This window comes from Phycodurus eques, chromosome 5 (genome assembly GCF_024500275.1).
Source record: "Phycodurus eques isolate BA_2022a chromosome 5, UOR_Pequ_1.1, whole genome shotgun sequence".
In the NCBI taxonomy this organism is placed as follows: Eukaryota; Metazoa; Chordata; class Actinopteri; order Syngnathiformes; family Syngnathidae; genus Phycodurus; species Phycodurus eques.
This window is the reverse complement of record NC_084529.1, coordinates 3,391,467-3,408,299: the sequence shown is the minus strand read 5'-3', so window position 1 is coordinate 3,408,299 and position 16,833 is coordinate 3,391,467. Positions and strand designations below refer to the sequence as shown.

The window sequence follows — 16,833 nt, the reverse complement described above, 5'->3', positions numbered from 1 at the left end:
ATATATATATATATATATATATATATATATACATATACATACATGTGTATATATATATATATATATATATATATATATATATATATATATATATACATACATATACATACATGTGTATATATATATATATATATATATATATATACATATACATATATATATATATATACATATACATATATATACATATACATATATATATATATATATGTATATATATATATATATATATATATATATATATATACACATACACACACACACACACACACAGACACACACACCTCTTCAAGGCATGTGCATGTATCGAACAAAGGCACGATATGTACAGTATTTTCTGGACAGGCTATGCTGTTTGTGTTTGGTTGACTGGGAATGGTGTAATTGTGTATGCAAAATACTCTGAGTAAACCCTTGATGAATAAAAAGTGACAATAGAAATTGAATGTTTTATATGTATTTATATACATTTATGTGTATACGCCTGGCTGGATATAAATATGTATATCATAAATGTAAGTAAATATTGTATGTACTTATGTGCTAAGAGCTGCCTTTTCAGTGTACACTTTTAGAACGCAGTTAAAACATTTGTTTAGGCAGGCATTCCAGTAATACCAGATCATTTTTTATTGATTGAAATGAAAACATTTTCTGTATGTGCTGTACGTATGACTGCGTTCGAACGATGCGACGCGTGCGCAGAGAGGATTTTCCGCGCGCTTGTGCGATTGGACGACGCGCCGCCTGACCCCGCACGCGCTGATGAATTATTCAGGAGCCGCCCACCGGCCGAGAGGAGAGCGTTGGCGAGCTCTTTCCCGGCATCCCAAATACCCGAGCGCCCCTGAACGCAGCAGCAGGCTGACTGCTGACCGCGTTAAGATGGCGGACTGTATACGTGTTCCCCAGCTCTTGCTTTTCTTCTGCGTCTCGTCGCTTTTCCGGCCGAGTCGAGCAGACGCCAACGGCCTGGCCAAAGCGAGGCCCGTCGCCGCCAACCTCCAGAACCTGCCCGGCGGCGCTGGTGCTCTACCGGCCGCCGCCGAGAGGAACCCGGCCCCCGGCGGCGGGGCCTCCGCACCTCGGAAGCGCTCCGGCGGCTGGAAATTGTCCGAGGAGGCGGTTTGCAGGGACGACCTGACGCGCCTGTGCGCCAAGGAAACGTGGAACAACAACCTGGCGGTGCTCGAGTGTCTCCAGGACAAGAAGGAGGTGGGTGACTCGGCGACGGCCTTTGGGGCTTTGGAAGCAGTCGGGGTGTGCCAGCGGCCAGTGGCCAGCGGCTAGCGGCTAGCGGCCAGCTAAACAAAGCTAAGCTAAGCTGCCTCCGTTAGCCACCTGCTAGCCCACGTCCACTGAGAACGTCACGCGGAAACGCCATGACTATTTGGACCACTCGGACTCTTTCGCGTTCCTGTCCGAATATCATCGAATAAGGAACTTTACTCAAAGTGTCACCCGAGCATTTCCGTTCGACGTGCTGCTTTTTCTCCAAATTAGTTTCGCTGTGTTTTCGACGTGCCACTCTAGCGCTCTTCGGTGTCGGGTTTGTCGGTCGCAACGTCGGCCCAGCGCCACTGTAAATACGCAGGGAAAGATGACGGGAGACGCACGCTCAAACGTAGATGCCGAATCGACCCCTCAACAACATCTGAGTCGCTAATGTTTTAGCGAGTCAAATGAGAATTCTGTTTTGGGAGGATGAGAATTCTGTTTTGGGGGACTTCAGAAGAGCGCTGGGACATCCAAAATCGCCATATGGGCATTGAAGTTCGGTGGTGTTTGACGAGCAGCTTGGTGGAAAAGCAACCGTGTGTAATAATAACTGAACAAAAGACGCCTGTGACTGCCATCAAGTGAATGTCGCTGGAGGTGCTGGCAAAGGAAGGGCACCTTTCCCCGAGCGATTTTCTTCCTTCCTTTCTTTCTTTGTCTGTGCCACTAATTACGGCGTTTACTCGAGTTAGGCACCGATAAAGCAGGACGGCCGCAAGCTGCCACTTGAGTAATTGACGTCCGAAGAGCAGCGAGTGGCCGGGAACCAGGCTTTCCGGTCGGTGAGGGGCTCGCCTGGAGCTGCCCCTCACTTCCAGCAGGAGACGCGAACATCTCAGCAGCTGATGACAAAGTTGGATACGAAAAGTAGTAAAGCCAAATGTGCGCTTTCGATCCTTAATCATTTAACATTTTCAACAATATAACGTCACGAAAATGAGCCGTCAAACTGCGTGGCTTGGCTGGTCCATGTGATGCTCTTCACTTATGTAGACTTGGGTGCACATACCTCGGGTCAAGTTTCCAACATGCCCCCCCCCCCCATGGGATTTTTTTGGGCTTTTTTTCCAGCAAAAAAAAAAAAAAAAAAAAACTTTTTCCCTGTGAAATTCCAACCCTACCACTTTGTTTACCTGCCTTTTTTTCATCCAATAGTTTTGTTCTTGCAAAGGGAGAAAACATTTTCCCTGCAAAAATCTTTTCTCCTCCTAAAAAAATATTTCCTGCAAATGTTTTTGCAAAAATTGTCTTCTGCAAAATATGTCTTCGGTGACGAGGATGGTGATAAGGTGCGAAGATCTCAGTGTCTGATGACAAAGTTGCACGTAACGGTTGTATCCAAACATTTTGTGTGACAACCCCCCCCCCCCCAAAATGTTTTACCTGCAAAAAAATATTTTTCACGCCAAAATATTTTCCCTCAAAACAAATCCTTGACCCCACAAGCCCCACCCAAAAATCTTTACCCCCCCCCCAAAAAAATTCATCCTGTATAAAATTTATTTAATAGATCAGCCTGAAAAGTGAGGCTAATCATTATTTTGTAAGCAAGGCTCTATTAGACATTTTTTCCAAACATCTCTCGACCTTTTTGCTATTTTGTGAATACGTCATGCACTTTAAAATAATTACCGGCGCAAAAAGCCAATGACCTTGGTCATTGGCTTTTTGTGTCTGGCTTCAATCAATCAATCAGTGTTATTTTCTGGAACAGATCCAAGTTCAAGCATAGACAAACAGGACACATAATAAAGCCCAAATAACAACATAATTCGGCTGAACTGAGTCAGTCTTGTGTGACAAACTTCTTGAAATAGCTGGCCTTAAAAATCCACAAGATCTCCTGATCTAAACCCTCCAAGTGCCGAGGCCAAAGGTTTGTGTGACTTTGCAAGTGGCGCTCTGCTAAACATTGGTCAGCACAGTTGCAATTAGTTGGTCCGCTGTTTGTTCCTGGTTCGTCCTAAACTTGATTGGACAAAACGCACCAATAAAAATCATGTTAATGATGTCAACCGGATATATATATATATATATTTTTTTTTTTCTGAGCCGCTTCTCCTCACTAGGGAGAAGCGGCTGGAGCCTATCCCAGCTGTCATCGGGCAGGAGGCGGGGTAAACCCTGAACTGGTTGCCAGCCAATCGCAGGGCACATACAAACAAACAACCATTCACACTCACATTTGCACCTACAGGCAATTTAGAGTCTTCAACCAACCTACCATGCATGTTTTTGGGATGTGGGAGGAAACCGGAGTGCCCTGAGAAAACCCACGCAGGCACGGGGAGAACATGCAAACTCCACGCAGGCGTGACCGGGGATTGAACCCCGGTCCTCAGAACTGTGAGGCTGACGCTCTAACCAGTCGCCCACCGTGCCGCATGCGCATATATATATATATATATATTTTTTTTTAAAAAATATTTAAACAAAGGTTCAGCTGTCGGAATATTTTTAGAATTGAGTATTCGACCAATTTGAGTAATTGAATAATCATATAACTATAGCTTAATCTGCATTATTCAACAACTAAATGTGCATGTGAGGTGCAGGTATCATTGTTGTCCACTCGGGGTCACCATACTCACATTCCACACTGTTGTATCTGAGACTGAGTTGTGTGCCTTTAAAAGGCGGGGGCAAAGCTTGGTGAGTGACGTGGGTGTCGGCGAATGACAGTGTAGCGTTGGCTGCGGATAGCGACTGGCTAACAGTGTTAGCTAGTCTGCGTGTTTTGTTAGGTGCCTTGGCGTTTGCAGTTGTGGCTGTTCAGCTCGTGTATGAATGAACTTGTTTATTTTTGTTACCTTTCAGTAAAGCAATTGAAAGAGCACCAAGTGTGCGCGCGCACATATTGTTGGGTCCCAGTTAGCGGTGCGCCTGGATGTGAAGTCCGGCAGGCTGGCTGGCTGGCAGGCAGGCGTGGCCTCTTGCTGCTTTTAGACACACAACGTGTGCGCGTGTGTGTGTTGTGGTTTGGTGGACGTGGAGTCCAGTGGGAGGACGAAGACTTTGGTGGAGAGAAGGCGTCTGCTCACATTGTTGAAGATTTTATCATGCATTTAAAAATAGACACACAAAATTAAACCCTCGATGATACTCACTTTTTTCCACTTTGTACAATCAAAACTGACATGGTACTATTAACCACACACACACACACACAGACTGTGTACTGAAGGACTGTTGAAATCTTTAAAGTTTGTAATCTGCTACAGACCCCACACATAAAGATATAAAATCAGGCATTTAGCAGTTTTGGTTGTAAAGATTCTGTTTCACCGTCAATCTCAAAATCTCGTGTGATGATAACACAAAACTGCAGAAGGAGAGACACTTGCGGATACGTGCCGATATTTCCCGCGTGTTCCCCGATGTTTCCGGAGTCGAGAGCCTTGAAAAATGACAATGTCCTCAAAAACAACTTGCTGTGGACAAGACTTCTTGCTGTCTGGGGAAGCCACTTTTAAAACGACATCGGGTCAGACGTATGCTTTCATTTACGGTCGTTTCCGTGTTCGTCACTCTTGGGCGCTTCTTGATTGGCTGCGTTCCGTTCCGAGGGAGGGAGAGAAATGTCACATGTTGGAAGTCAGGCAGGTTTCGCCGCCTGTCACTGGCGAACAAAAAAGACGTTGACGTTAAACTTGAGCTGTGCGCTGAGCCAGCGTCGCACGTGGTGTTTAATAGTTTTACTGTATATCTGAAAATAAATTATTTTGTCCTCGGAAGGTCTTTTTGAATCTGGTTTTATAGTTTTGAGGTGCCAGATTTGTGTCGATGTCACAAACATCAAAAAGGTCAAAAAGGATTTAATTGGTCCCCATTTGGAGCGAAGCGTTTTTGTCTTTTTTTTTATTTTTTATTTTTTTTTTAAACAATACCACATCATTTATTGCAAATATATTTGGCAACACATCCCCAGCTCCATCTGGCTGCACCCTATTTTGAGAAGCACTCATGTAAAACATGAAGAAGCTTTCTGGAAGCTCTACTCACTCAACTTTGTGTGCATTTGTCTTTCAGGAGACGGAAATCGCAGCGGAATGCAGCCACGTAAGTGTGTTCCTGCCTTCAGCTCAACTTCCCAGCATACACCGTGTACAGTTTTCCCCGCGTTATCGTGGATTTTCAAATCATTGTTATTTTTGGGCGTTTTGCACTGTATTGGCAAGTCCAAATTTAGACTTGCGTGCCTTTAGTGTAATACCACATTATGCCACACACATGCAAGGCAGCACTGAGCTCTACTGGAAGACGTGCAGCATAATTAATTAATTAATTAAAGTCATTAATTAAAAGCAAGAGGAAGCAACGCTAAGGAATACTTGAAAGTATGTCCAAGATGAACGGGGAATCACTGTAATCCTCCACGTTTACTTGCATACAACATTTGAATTTGAAAAAAAGGTAATCAGAATCATCTTTACTTACACATGAAGAGCAGAAGAGCGCCATCAAGTGGAGGCGTGTTCGTCGTATTGCCATGAAGTGACACAGTTGCACGCGTGAATGAAATGTGTTCATACTGAAAGGCTCTTCTTTTTCCTTTAAAAAAAAAAATAAAATAATAAAAATAATAAATAATAAAATGTGGTACTCTTAGCTGCTGTGGAACTACAAGCTCAACCTGACCACTGACCCCAAGTTTGAGTCCGTGGCTGTGGACGTGTGCAGGGCCACCATCTCCGAGGTGAGGCCAGACGGCGTGACCACACATCATCACACTGACCTCGCCACGTCACACCACGTCAGGGCACTGGAAAATTTGGATTTGGAAAATGGACACGTGGGCAATCACATTGATAAAATAAAATACGTCTCATACATATTTAAGTCGTAGGTTAATCTAATAATGCAATAATTCATATTTTTACATAGTGTTAATTACTAATCTATTTTTAATTGGAGTTGTTAAATGTATGTGAAATAATTCCAGTAATATTTCATGTACAATCAACCAATTATTTAATGACATGATTAAATGAATAAAAAATGCATGTAAAATATGTTTTAAAAACAACAAAAAAAATCATTCTACTTTTTACTTTGTACAGCCATCCATTTTCTGTATCACTTATACTCACGTGGGTCGCGGGTCTACTGGAGCCTATCTCTGCTATCTTTGGGCGGGAGGCGCAGTAAATCCCGAACTGGTCATCAGCCAATCACAGGGCACAACCGTTTGCACTCGCATTCAAACCTATGGGCAATTTAGTCTTCAATTAACCTAGCGTGCATGTTTTTGGGATTTGGGAGGAAACAGGAGTACCTGGGGGGGGTGGGGTGGGGGAAACTTTTTACATTTTGTCATGTATAATTAAGAAACCAATTATTTGAATAATTAACTCAGTCAGTGGTAGCCATTTTCAGAAAAGAACGCGTACATTGGCAGCTATTTTAGAGCATTTGGACAGATTTTTTTCAAGACCCACAACATATTGTATTCTGCAATTATATGTTCGCCGAATCTACCAAATGAAAGAAAATGATGAAGCAAACTGGGAGTTACCATTATTCAAAAATGGTGCATCACTGCCATCCGCTGGCGATTGTGCCTCATTAACATTGTCTGAAAGCTTGACAGTGACAGTAGAGCACCAACAAATTCTCCCGTAGCCCCCCCCCAACTTCAACAAAATGGAATAGACTTGAAAACACGTTTTTGGCACTGAATGTTCGAATTCTAAGAAGGTCTTTTTGAATATGTGTTAACATGTCCTTGGTACTGACAGATTTAAAATGTTAACTGAATATGTAAAATTGTTGTAACATTTCTGTTGTGCTATTTACAATTACATTTAATAAATACAAAAATAAATCAGTTAAAACAAATAAATTAACTGCCATTAAAATTTGTTATAATTTTTAATTGTATTTTAAATTAAGTTGAATAAATATATAAATAACCAATTATTTATTGAACTGAATCAGACATTCTTAAATGTAAATTTCTTTTAATAATATTCAGTCAATTATTTATTGTAGCAAAGGAATGAAAATATAAAATGAAAAATAAATTGTAAAACACTGCTAAGTTAATGCAGTAACTATTACCGTACTTTTGTTAATGTAAATGCTCGACGGGCCCGATGAAAGAATATAGCGGGCCCAGCCCCCCTCTTGTGGCCATGTTTTGCTTACCCCTGCGCCAGACGAAGTCATCTTGTAGCTCATGTGAAAACGTGCGTGTGCTTGTGCGGCAGATTAAAGAGTGTGCGGCGGAGGAGCTGGGCAAAGGGTACCTGGTATCGTGCCTGGTGGAACACCGCGGCAACATCAGCGACTACCAGTGCAAGCAGTACATCACCAAGATGACCAGCATCGTCTTCAGCGACTACCATCTCATCTGCGGCTTCACCGACAAGTGCCGTGACGACATCAACACGCTGCACTGCGGCAGCATCACCTCGGGAGACAAGGTGGCGCCACGCGCGTATCCATGTGAAACTTGCTTCTGGAAGAGCACTAGAAAAACGGTCTAAACTATTGACTGTTCGTGTACACCCGGGGTTGGGATGTTAAGAATGAAGGAAATTGTAAGCATGAAAGTAAACTTTTGTTGTGGCAAAAGCAAACATCCATGCAAAATAATTATAAAGCGTGGACCGCTGTCAATGAATATTTTTAGACTCAATTATTGTATCGATTAATTGGAAAAAAAATTTGCACAATAGATTTTTTTCGGAATAGTTTACTAATTGATTGTTGTTGTTTGGTCTTATTCAATAATCAAACAAAACCAAATAAACTTTGCGCAATATGACACGAGAGGAAGTGATGTACTCGTGAACCTTTTTTGAAAGTGACTAACTTCTTAGCTGATGCAGACAAAGGGCTACTAGTTTGGTGTGCGCTTTTGAGGCTGCTTCAGGTTCAACCATGTCAATTATTCATTTTCAGGGTGCAAATAAGGAGTATTTTCGTAATTGATTAAACTGACTTGTTTTCTTCCATAAATTGTTCAGTTCCTGGTATGGTCCGTAACATCCGTCGGAAAATCGGCCAAAACATTTTATCATCCTTTTCCAAAGTAAAAGCAGTTGTTTGACAATTTTTTTTTTTTATATTAAACACAAAAGATGATAAGTCTGCTATAATGGAGGGCTACAGAAAGCAGAGAATATTTACAGTTGCGAGGCTGAAATAATAGGTTTTGGACAATTTTAAGTTGAAGAATGGCTCTAAACGATTAATTGATTATTAATGTAGTTGTCGATTAATTGTCTAAAAGCATGCCATTTAAACAGAAAATAACCCTGGTTTTCCGTGCGTGCGCACGCAGGACATCCACTCGCAAGGCGAGGTGATAGCGTGCCTGGAGAAGGGCCTGGTGCGCGAGGCCGAGGAGCGGCCGGGGGCGCACCCCATCAAGGACGAGTGCAAGAAGGCCATCATGCGGGTGGCCGAGCTCTCATCGGACGATTTCCACCTGGACCGATATCTGTACTTCTCCTGCCGGGACGACCGGGAGCGTTTCTGCGAGAGCGTGAGTCCGCCGGACCCGGGTGCCAGCCGCCGCTCTTACTTTCTGTTTTAAAGCATGCGCAACTTTCTTTTTTTTTTATTTTTTATATATATATATATATATATATATATATATATATATATATATATATATATATAAAGTCAACACTAATGTGATGAAAGTTGAGTCGAGTGCTCCGACCTGTGTGTTTGTGTGTGTGTGTTGAGTAGCGTGCGCTCTTGTGCGTTTGTGCAGACGCTGGCGGGCGAGGGTCGCGTCTACAAGTGTCTCTTCAACCACAAGTTTGAGGAGGCCATGTCGGAAAGGGTGAATGTTTATCTTTGGGTGTACTGCACATGAATCCCTATTAAAACATGCAATACATATCCAGTAATCCCCACCTCCACCCTCCATCTTGGCGGTTACATTCCAAAACACCTCTGCAATAAGTGAAATACACAATATAGAAAGACCCTATTTAAAAACACCCTATGCATGTTATATTGCAATTACAAAGATTTTTTTTTTGGGGGGGGGGGGGGGGTCATTAAACACACTTTTAAAACAATACAAAGACATTTAAACACAGACTTAACTTAAATGACTTCATGAAGAAACTGTTTGCTGACCAGACATAGTGATTGTGTGTGCGACACCACAGGGATAGTGCTAATTTTGCCATATCCACTGCCAAAACAACAGTAGAAACATCTGCAACTTACCGCAAGGTGTTTTGTCAAGTTAGAAGTGGGCTGAAATATCCAAGTTTGAGTAGTCAAAATTGAAGAGCTGCATGACAAAGCTGTCGAAGATGGAGTCAAAAAATAGACGCGCACACGCATGAATGGATAAATAAAAGTAGCGAACGGCATGTTGATTATTGTAACGGTATTGATCCTTCACATAAGTAAAAGTAAAAAGTACAGTGCATTTAAAGTGACAAGTACGGTTTATCGAAAATGTTACTTGAGTAAATGTAACTGAATAAATGGGACCATAAGGGGCATACGTTAATCGCCCGATTTTATTAAAAGTAAAAATAGTACATACGCTAATGTGAATTGCAGGACACGTTGATGATCGTCACTTCAGACGCAGCTCGCTTGTTTGAGCGCCGCTTTTCAACCGATCGGCCGAGTAGGCGCGGTTCGCGGCGACCTCCGACCCGGAGCACAGATCCGTGGCCCAGTAGGGCCGTTAAGAGCGTTCTTGTGTGTTTGGCTTGAATTTTTTGGACTCTAGCAAAGGGCTCACTGTTAGTGGACATCATCCATTTTCAAATGTTTAAATGAAATATGACAACTACTGTCAAATCAGAGAATTTCCCAATTATATTTGGAACAATAATATAATTTTGGAGGTATACGAATGTAAACATTGTATGGACGAGGATAAATGTCCACTGTAATATCTGATTGGACGATATATTTTTCACAAAAACCTGAGCTTCTGCACCACATCACAAAATTATCGTACTGTGAGATTAACACTGTGATAAAACTGAATTTGCCCAAATAGTCTCACGCACTTTTACAATCATGGCTTTAACGATAATTACAACAGAAAACACAAACACTAGCCCAAAGTAGTGTCACGGTTGATGCATAAAGCGTATCGTGTGCATTTGTCTGCGTTGTGTGTGTTTGCGGGTGGGCGTGCGTTCAGTGTCGCGAGGCGCTGACTACCCGGCAGAAGTTGATCGCCCAGGACTACAAAGTCAGCTACTCTCTGGCCAAAGCCTGCAAGTCGGACCTGCGCAAGTACCGCTGCAGCGCCGACACCGGCGTGCCCCGTGCCCGCGAGGCGCGACTGTCCTACCTGCTCCTCTGCCTCGAGTCGGCCGTGCATCGAGGTAACGGAATGACGACGGCCGCCGCGTACGCCGAGAGCCCTCGTTAGAACTCTGCTTTTGTTTGCCGCTTCCCGTGCAGGTCGCGTGGTGAGCGGCGAGTGCCAGGGCGAGATGATGGACTACCGCCGCATGCTGATGGAGGATTTCTCGCTGAGCCCCGAGATTGTGCTGCACTGCCGCAGTGAGATCGAGGGCCACTGCTCGGGTCTGCACCGCAAAGGCCGCACGCTGCACTGCCTCATGAGGGTGGGCCGCGGCGACGCGGGCGCCGTCGACGCCAACTGCCAGCGAGCGGTCAGTCCCCCCCGCGGCCACGGCATCCAATGCATTGAACGCTGTGGGAGTTCAGTGGAGGCCACTGGGACCATAATGCCCCTGGCTGAAACCGCTTCCGCTCTCGTGTGTGTTTTTCGCTCGTCCTCAGCTCCAGACGCTGATCCAGGAGGCCGACCCGGGCTCAGACTACCGCATCGACCGCGCCCTCAACGAAGCCTGCGAGTCGGTCATCCAGACGGCCTGCAAGCACATCCGCAACGGAGACCCCATGTCAGACGAGTTGCCCGCCACACGTGCCTGCAGAAAAGCCACGCGGCCGCCGTTGCCGCCGCCGCCATTGTGTTGGGCTGCTTTTGTTCAGTGTTGGGTGCTTCCAGTCTTACCTTTTGGTTTGGATGTTTGGATTGGTTTTGTGTGTGTCTATGTTGTTTTTTGTTTGTGTGCGTGTGTTAGAGGGTTAGGGTTGTCTTTGTGTGTTTGTGTTGTGTTGTCCGTGCGCATTGCAAGCTTTCACCGTTGTTAAGTTGACAATATGATGAAAAACTCTTTTTGGATGTAAGGTGATGCGGGGACCCGCGCTCGCGTGGCTTTTTTCCAGCAACTTGACGCAAGCCGGTTTGGCGCTACCGCCGTTCTTGTTGATTGCTTTCTGATGTTTAGGATCCTGTCGTGTCTCATGGAGCATCTGTACACGGACAAGATGGTGGAGGACTGTGAGCACCGCCTGCTGGAGCTGCAGTACTTCATCGCACGAGACTGGAAGTAAGGAGCGGTGGCGCCCCCTGCCCTCCTTCAGCCAGCCGCCGCTAACGCCAACCCTGACCCGCGCAGGTTGGACCCCATCTTGTACAGGAAGTGCCAAGGTGACGCGGCACGCCTCTGCCACACGCATAGCTGGAACGAGACCAGCGAGATGATGCCGCCCGGTGCCATCTTCTCGTGCTTGTATCGCCACGCCTACCGCTCGGTGGAGCAGGGCCGCCGGGTGAGTGAGTCGCTCGGGCGGGCGAGGGATGGAGGGAGGTAGCGGGGTACGAAACGGACGCAACCTGGCAACACGGGCCGTACGAGGACCAAGCGCAAGCGTCCCTGTCGTGTGTACTCATTGATCGCAACGTGTTCTCGTAGCTCCCAATTGGAGTCACTGACGAAGAAAACACCACTGTGAGTACTTCCTTTACACCTGATGATGATGACGATGACGACGGTCTATACATGAACACAGTGAACCCCAATTTATCGCAGGCGATATGTTCAATTCAATCAAAAATATAGCAACCTTTTTTTATGTTGACCCCTCGCGCACACTTGAAACACACATGAAAAGACAATTTTTCAAGAATTCCTTGCATCTGACGCTCTGGCTTGCACGATTCTGAAGAAAAGTGGGCATGTTTCAAGCTGTTTATTTGTCACCAGTTGAAATTTACTGAAAAACTGATACGGAAAAGACAATTCAACATTGCAGATTTAAAGGGGAGCTAAACTCAAGTTAAAGGTGCACCAACCAATTAATCGCTAAATTGACAACTAATCAACTATCACATTAATCGGCGACAAATTTGATAATCAAATAATCTCTTATAGACTTTGTTTACATTGAAGTTGTCCAAATCTTAAGAATTTTCAACAGTGAGTTGAAGTTTGTTGTCCTCCATGAAAGCAGACTGATTAATTTGCGTTGTTTCAGAATAAGACATTTGGTTAGGGTTAGTTTAATTATCTGACGGATGTTTACGGACCAAACCAAGAAGTCAATCATAATGTGTAAGTGTGCATTTTCTGCATTGCCACCTTGACATAATCTTCTGTTTTTGAGCAAAGGGATAGAAAGTGAAAAATGTTTTTCAGGCAATTCCTCGATGACTGGAAAAAAGCAATTGACGGATAAATTATTAAAATGAGTTGCAGCCCCACCGTATTTTTGTTGTTGTTTTACCGCTCCCTTGCGCTGTAGATGGGTTTAAATGTATTAAAACCTATTTAAACATATTAAAAGATACTTAAGTATTCCTTCAAAGCTGACACATGCAAACAAAAGAGAATTCCACATTTTATATTTAGGCATGAAAATGTTCACCTAAACTCAATCTAATATAATAATGAAAACCCACTACCTTAATGCTAACATATAATCTGAAGTGCCTTAGATAGGCTAGCAAAAATGTTTTGGTAATTCTAAGCCTTCAAACAACTGCTACGTAAACACGCGCAGAGGAGCGACGCATCCAAACGGAACATACGATAAAAGACAGATTGTATCGCTAAACGTACAAATGTTCAGCCAAAACCATATAATTTCGTCTAACCCAAGTCAGCTAGCTAAATGCTAACACATAATGAAAAAGATGTAGACGGGCTAACATAGATTAGCAAAGAGCTCACAGTAATTCTAAAGTTTAAACAACTGTGAATTAAACACAGAGCAGCAACGCATACAAACAGAGCGGACAGCAAAACCTGCATGCATATACCCTCTCTGCTCTATGGACGTAGTAGGGGACCTTCCTTGCCTCTTTTTGCGCTGAATTAGCCTGCATTTAGGGTTCAGTGCTGCCGCACCTGTTGTGGTAGAATGTGGTACTACACTGAAGTTGGACATCCTGTACTGTAAAAAATCTATAAAAACAATCGCTTAAAAATTTGTGATATCTAGCGGAAGCACAATTGATGAACTGCGATATTTTGGGGAATGCTGAATTTTCTTTTTATGTTCACATGCAAACTCAAATCAAGTTTAGGTGGCTGCTATAAATGACTTTCAGGAGAACTTGACGACTGACTGTGTGAACATTTTCCAAAAGTCATTTTTCAGCAAGAATGGGTTTATTTTAGTTTTTTTCTTCTCTTTAATTTGAATATGATTCTCTACTCGCTTCCCCATTGTTGTCTTTTCATTGAATGACTTTCTTCAGGCTTCTAATTGGCTAAACTGCTCTTCCAGTTGGGTCTCCTTTTGCTTTGGGGGTGCGCTTGACTTTTTGCGTGGAAAAAGATGATGATTTTTTTGTTTTTCCAAATATGTGTGGAACTTCTGAAACTAATATTTCAAGATTATAATTAATGTTGACGCATGGGAAGCAAATGGTCCGCCGATCATTCCTGCGGTGAGCCGCTCGACTGTCACGTGACGAAGAAATGACGTCGTCCTTTCCAATCGACGCACAAGTGGCGCCTTGACCTACCGGTTTCCCAACTTAGCAGTTTTTCCACTTGCAAGCTTCAGATACGGCGTCGCTCCGCTCAAGTGAAAATAAAATGCAGCAATTCAGGTCGTATAACGTTATATAGCGCGTATGACTCACAGTTGTGAGGTTGCGGGTTCAAGTCTGGCGTCGCCTGTGTGGAGTTTGCATATTCTCCGGGTACTCCGCTTTCCATTCCAAAGAAAACATGCATGGACGGTAAATTGAAGACTCTCAATTGCCCGTAGGTGCGAATGGTTGTTTGTCTCTATGTGCCCTGCGATTGGCTGGCGACCTGTTCAGGGTGTACCCCGCCTCTCCCCCAGATTCAGAAAGTTGATGCTCATCTGACACAATCACCGTGGCAACTTGAACTATAAAAGAAACAGGAGCTGATTATTAAGACAACATACGTTTTTTTGTGTTTTCAGACGAGTGTTTGCGAGCAGCCCGTTTTATAAAATCAAATTATTAACCTCTTAAAAGTAATGATGCTAGATTTTGATATCATTATTAGTGTCCCAATTAATCCGCAACAGTTAAGAAATTTAACTATTTTGATATTCGATTAATTGTTTCAAGACCTTGTTTAACTTGAAATTGTAAGAATCCTCCCATTTCAGCTTCTCAACAGTAAATAATTATGTTCTCCATGAAAGCAGAACAATTATCTTTCTTTTTTCAAAATAAGACATTTGCAAACATCTACTTTTACTTTGGGAAACATGTTCTGACAGATGTTAGGGACCAAAACAGTTTAATCTATGTATTTTCGCGACCCTAAGGCGCACCGTATTGAAAGGCGCAGTCCCAGTTACGGGGTCTATTTCTGTATTTAACACATACATAAGGCGCACCGTATTATTGGGCGCAGCCATGGTAAAACATACGGTAGCATGCATGCACGCTACAACAATGTTTTTAAAAAGACAGCGGGAGCAAAACTGAGTTCGGTTGTACTTTATTGAAGTATTTAACAATGTACTCACGTTATGTTTTGATCAATCCTCATCCACAAATCCATCAAAGTCCTCATCTTCTGTATCGGAAATGAACAGCTGGGCAAGTTTTCCATCAAACACGCCGGGTTCCCTCGTCATTGTCAGTCAGTCTCGTTCAGCAATGACGCTTCTCCCGGCTGTTCTTTGCTCAGTAATCCATTGCTCCAGTTGGTCTTCCAACTCGGGCCCCCTCGCCTTGTTTCCGCGGAAACTCAGTTTGGTCTTCTCGACTTGGCGAAACTCGTTTTCCTACTTCCTCCGTCCGCATGCTGTCCTCAGTCACGTCCGCCTTTCCTCTATGCAAGCAGCGTGTCGGCAGGAAATGCTCCCAGTCAGTCAGGCAGAGCGCTCATCAAAGTCACACAACAACATTTACAGATTTCACAGACTTATGGTTGGGAAAATACGGTAGTTGACAATATAGTTGAAGCTGAGCAGCCTCAGAAGTTGACAGCGGACCCCTGCATGGTTGTGGCTTGGCAGCCTTGGATTCATCTGTTCGTGGATTTAGTTTTTCCAAATTCTTTTTTTTTTTTTTTTTTTTTTTTCCCCCCCCCTTCCCCCCCACCCCCTTTTTGGCGGGAACCAACCCGGAAAATGATTATTGTCAGTTTATCCCCGCTTATTCAAATATTGTTTGACTTAAAAAAAGAAGACATTTTCAGAATCATCTTTATTTGCCAAGTATGTCCACAAAACACACAAGGAATTTCAATACAATCATAATGGTCCTCAATTATCTGTGGATTTTCGTTGTTCGTGGTGCAGCCCCTGTCCGCTGTGTACCAAACGAGTCGGCCTTGTTTCGCACAAATCGGTCGCCGAGAACAAGGGACCGCTCGTATCGCCCGAAACCTGTAAGCCAAGGCACCATTGTATTTGTTAAATTTGATGAAGATGATGAAGGCACGCAGGTGTCCTGCGGAATCATGACGTTTACGTTAGCTCGAGGTGACCTCAGTCGATCGTGTGCATTTGCCGCGGTGACGACTGTTGATATTGGTGACGCAGCTGTCGCGGGACTGCAAGGTGGAGGTGCAGAGGATCCTCCACCAGAGGGCGCTGGACGTCAAGCTGGACCCCGAGCTGCAGAGGCGCTGCATGACGGATCTGGGCAAGTGGTGCAGCGAGAAGACTGAGGCGGGACAGGAGCTGGAGTGTCTTCAGGACCACCTGGAGGACCTGGTCCAGGACTGCCGCAACGTGGTGGGAAACCTGACCGAGCTCGAGTCTGAGGTAGGTGGCAAAACCAGAGCGTTGGGTGACCTTTCCGACCCCTCTAGCAACCTTTATTCCAAAAAGTGACTCGCTACTTGAATTGTTTCTGCAAGAATACTAATCACGAGGCGATTTTTGGGTTACTGTTTTGTTGGTGGAATAAGAATGACACAATAATAAGAATAGTAACTCCAGCAAACTTGAGGCGCTGCCACTCCGGCAATATCACCCCTCTGCCGGCGACCCAAAGTAACGTCACGATTACCCCGGCGCGTGGCGTACGACGCCGTCGGCAGTTGTAGTCGAAGGGGTCTCGCCCGGTTCGTCTGTCAAATTCCGCTTTGTAAACCGCTGTCCCGATTACCGGATGATGGCGCCAAGGCACTACTTTCTTTGGAGGGCATTTGGCCCCACCCGGTGTGTACTTGTGCGCTAAGCGCGTGTCGTGCGCTTCGTCGGCAGGACATCCAGATCGAGGCGCTGCTGATGCGAGCCTGCGAACCCGTCATCCAGGCGCACTGCCACGTAAGTGAATTTCCTCCGTCCGCCGCC

At 44.3% G+C, this 16,833-nt stretch overlaps 1 protein-coding gene across 3 annotated transcripts in view; it reads left to right on the top strand.

The window, feature by feature from the left end:
- Positions 1–794: 794 nt before the first annotated feature.
- Positions 795–16,833, top strand: part of glg1a (golgi glycoprotein 1a) — a 28,765-nt gene continuing 12,726 nt past the window's right edge. The window contains exons 1-14 of one of the 3 annotated variants that reach the window (XM_061676940.1): positions 795–1,215; positions 5,308–5,337; positions 5,888–5,974; positions 7,488–7,703; positions 8,567–8,770; positions 9,005–9,076; positions 10,415–10,601; positions 10,681–10,895; positions 11,026–11,147; positions 11,538–11,639; positions 11,709–11,862; positions 12,006–12,041; positions 16,075–16,299; positions 16,744–16,806. In XM_061676940.1, the coding sequence (XP_061532924.1) occupies positions 886–1,215; positions 5,308–5,337; positions 5,888–5,974; positions 7,488–7,703; positions 8,567–8,770; positions 9,005–9,076; positions 10,415–10,601; positions 10,681–10,895; positions 11,026–11,147; positions 11,538–11,639; positions 11,709–11,862; positions 12,006–12,041; positions 16,075–16,299; positions 16,744–16,806 (2,043 nt within the window). In that variant the 5' untranslated portion in view covers positions 795–885. The remainder of the gene's footprint in view (positions 1,216–5,307; positions 5,338–5,887; positions 5,975–7,487; positions 7,704–8,566; positions 8,771–9,004; positions 9,077–10,414; positions 10,602–10,680; positions 10,896–11,025; positions 11,148–11,537; positions 11,640–11,708; positions 11,863–12,005; positions 12,042–16,074; positions 16,300–16,743; positions 16,807–16,833) is intronic. The other 2 variants (XM_061676937.1, XM_061676939.1) reach the window with 2 other exon arrangements.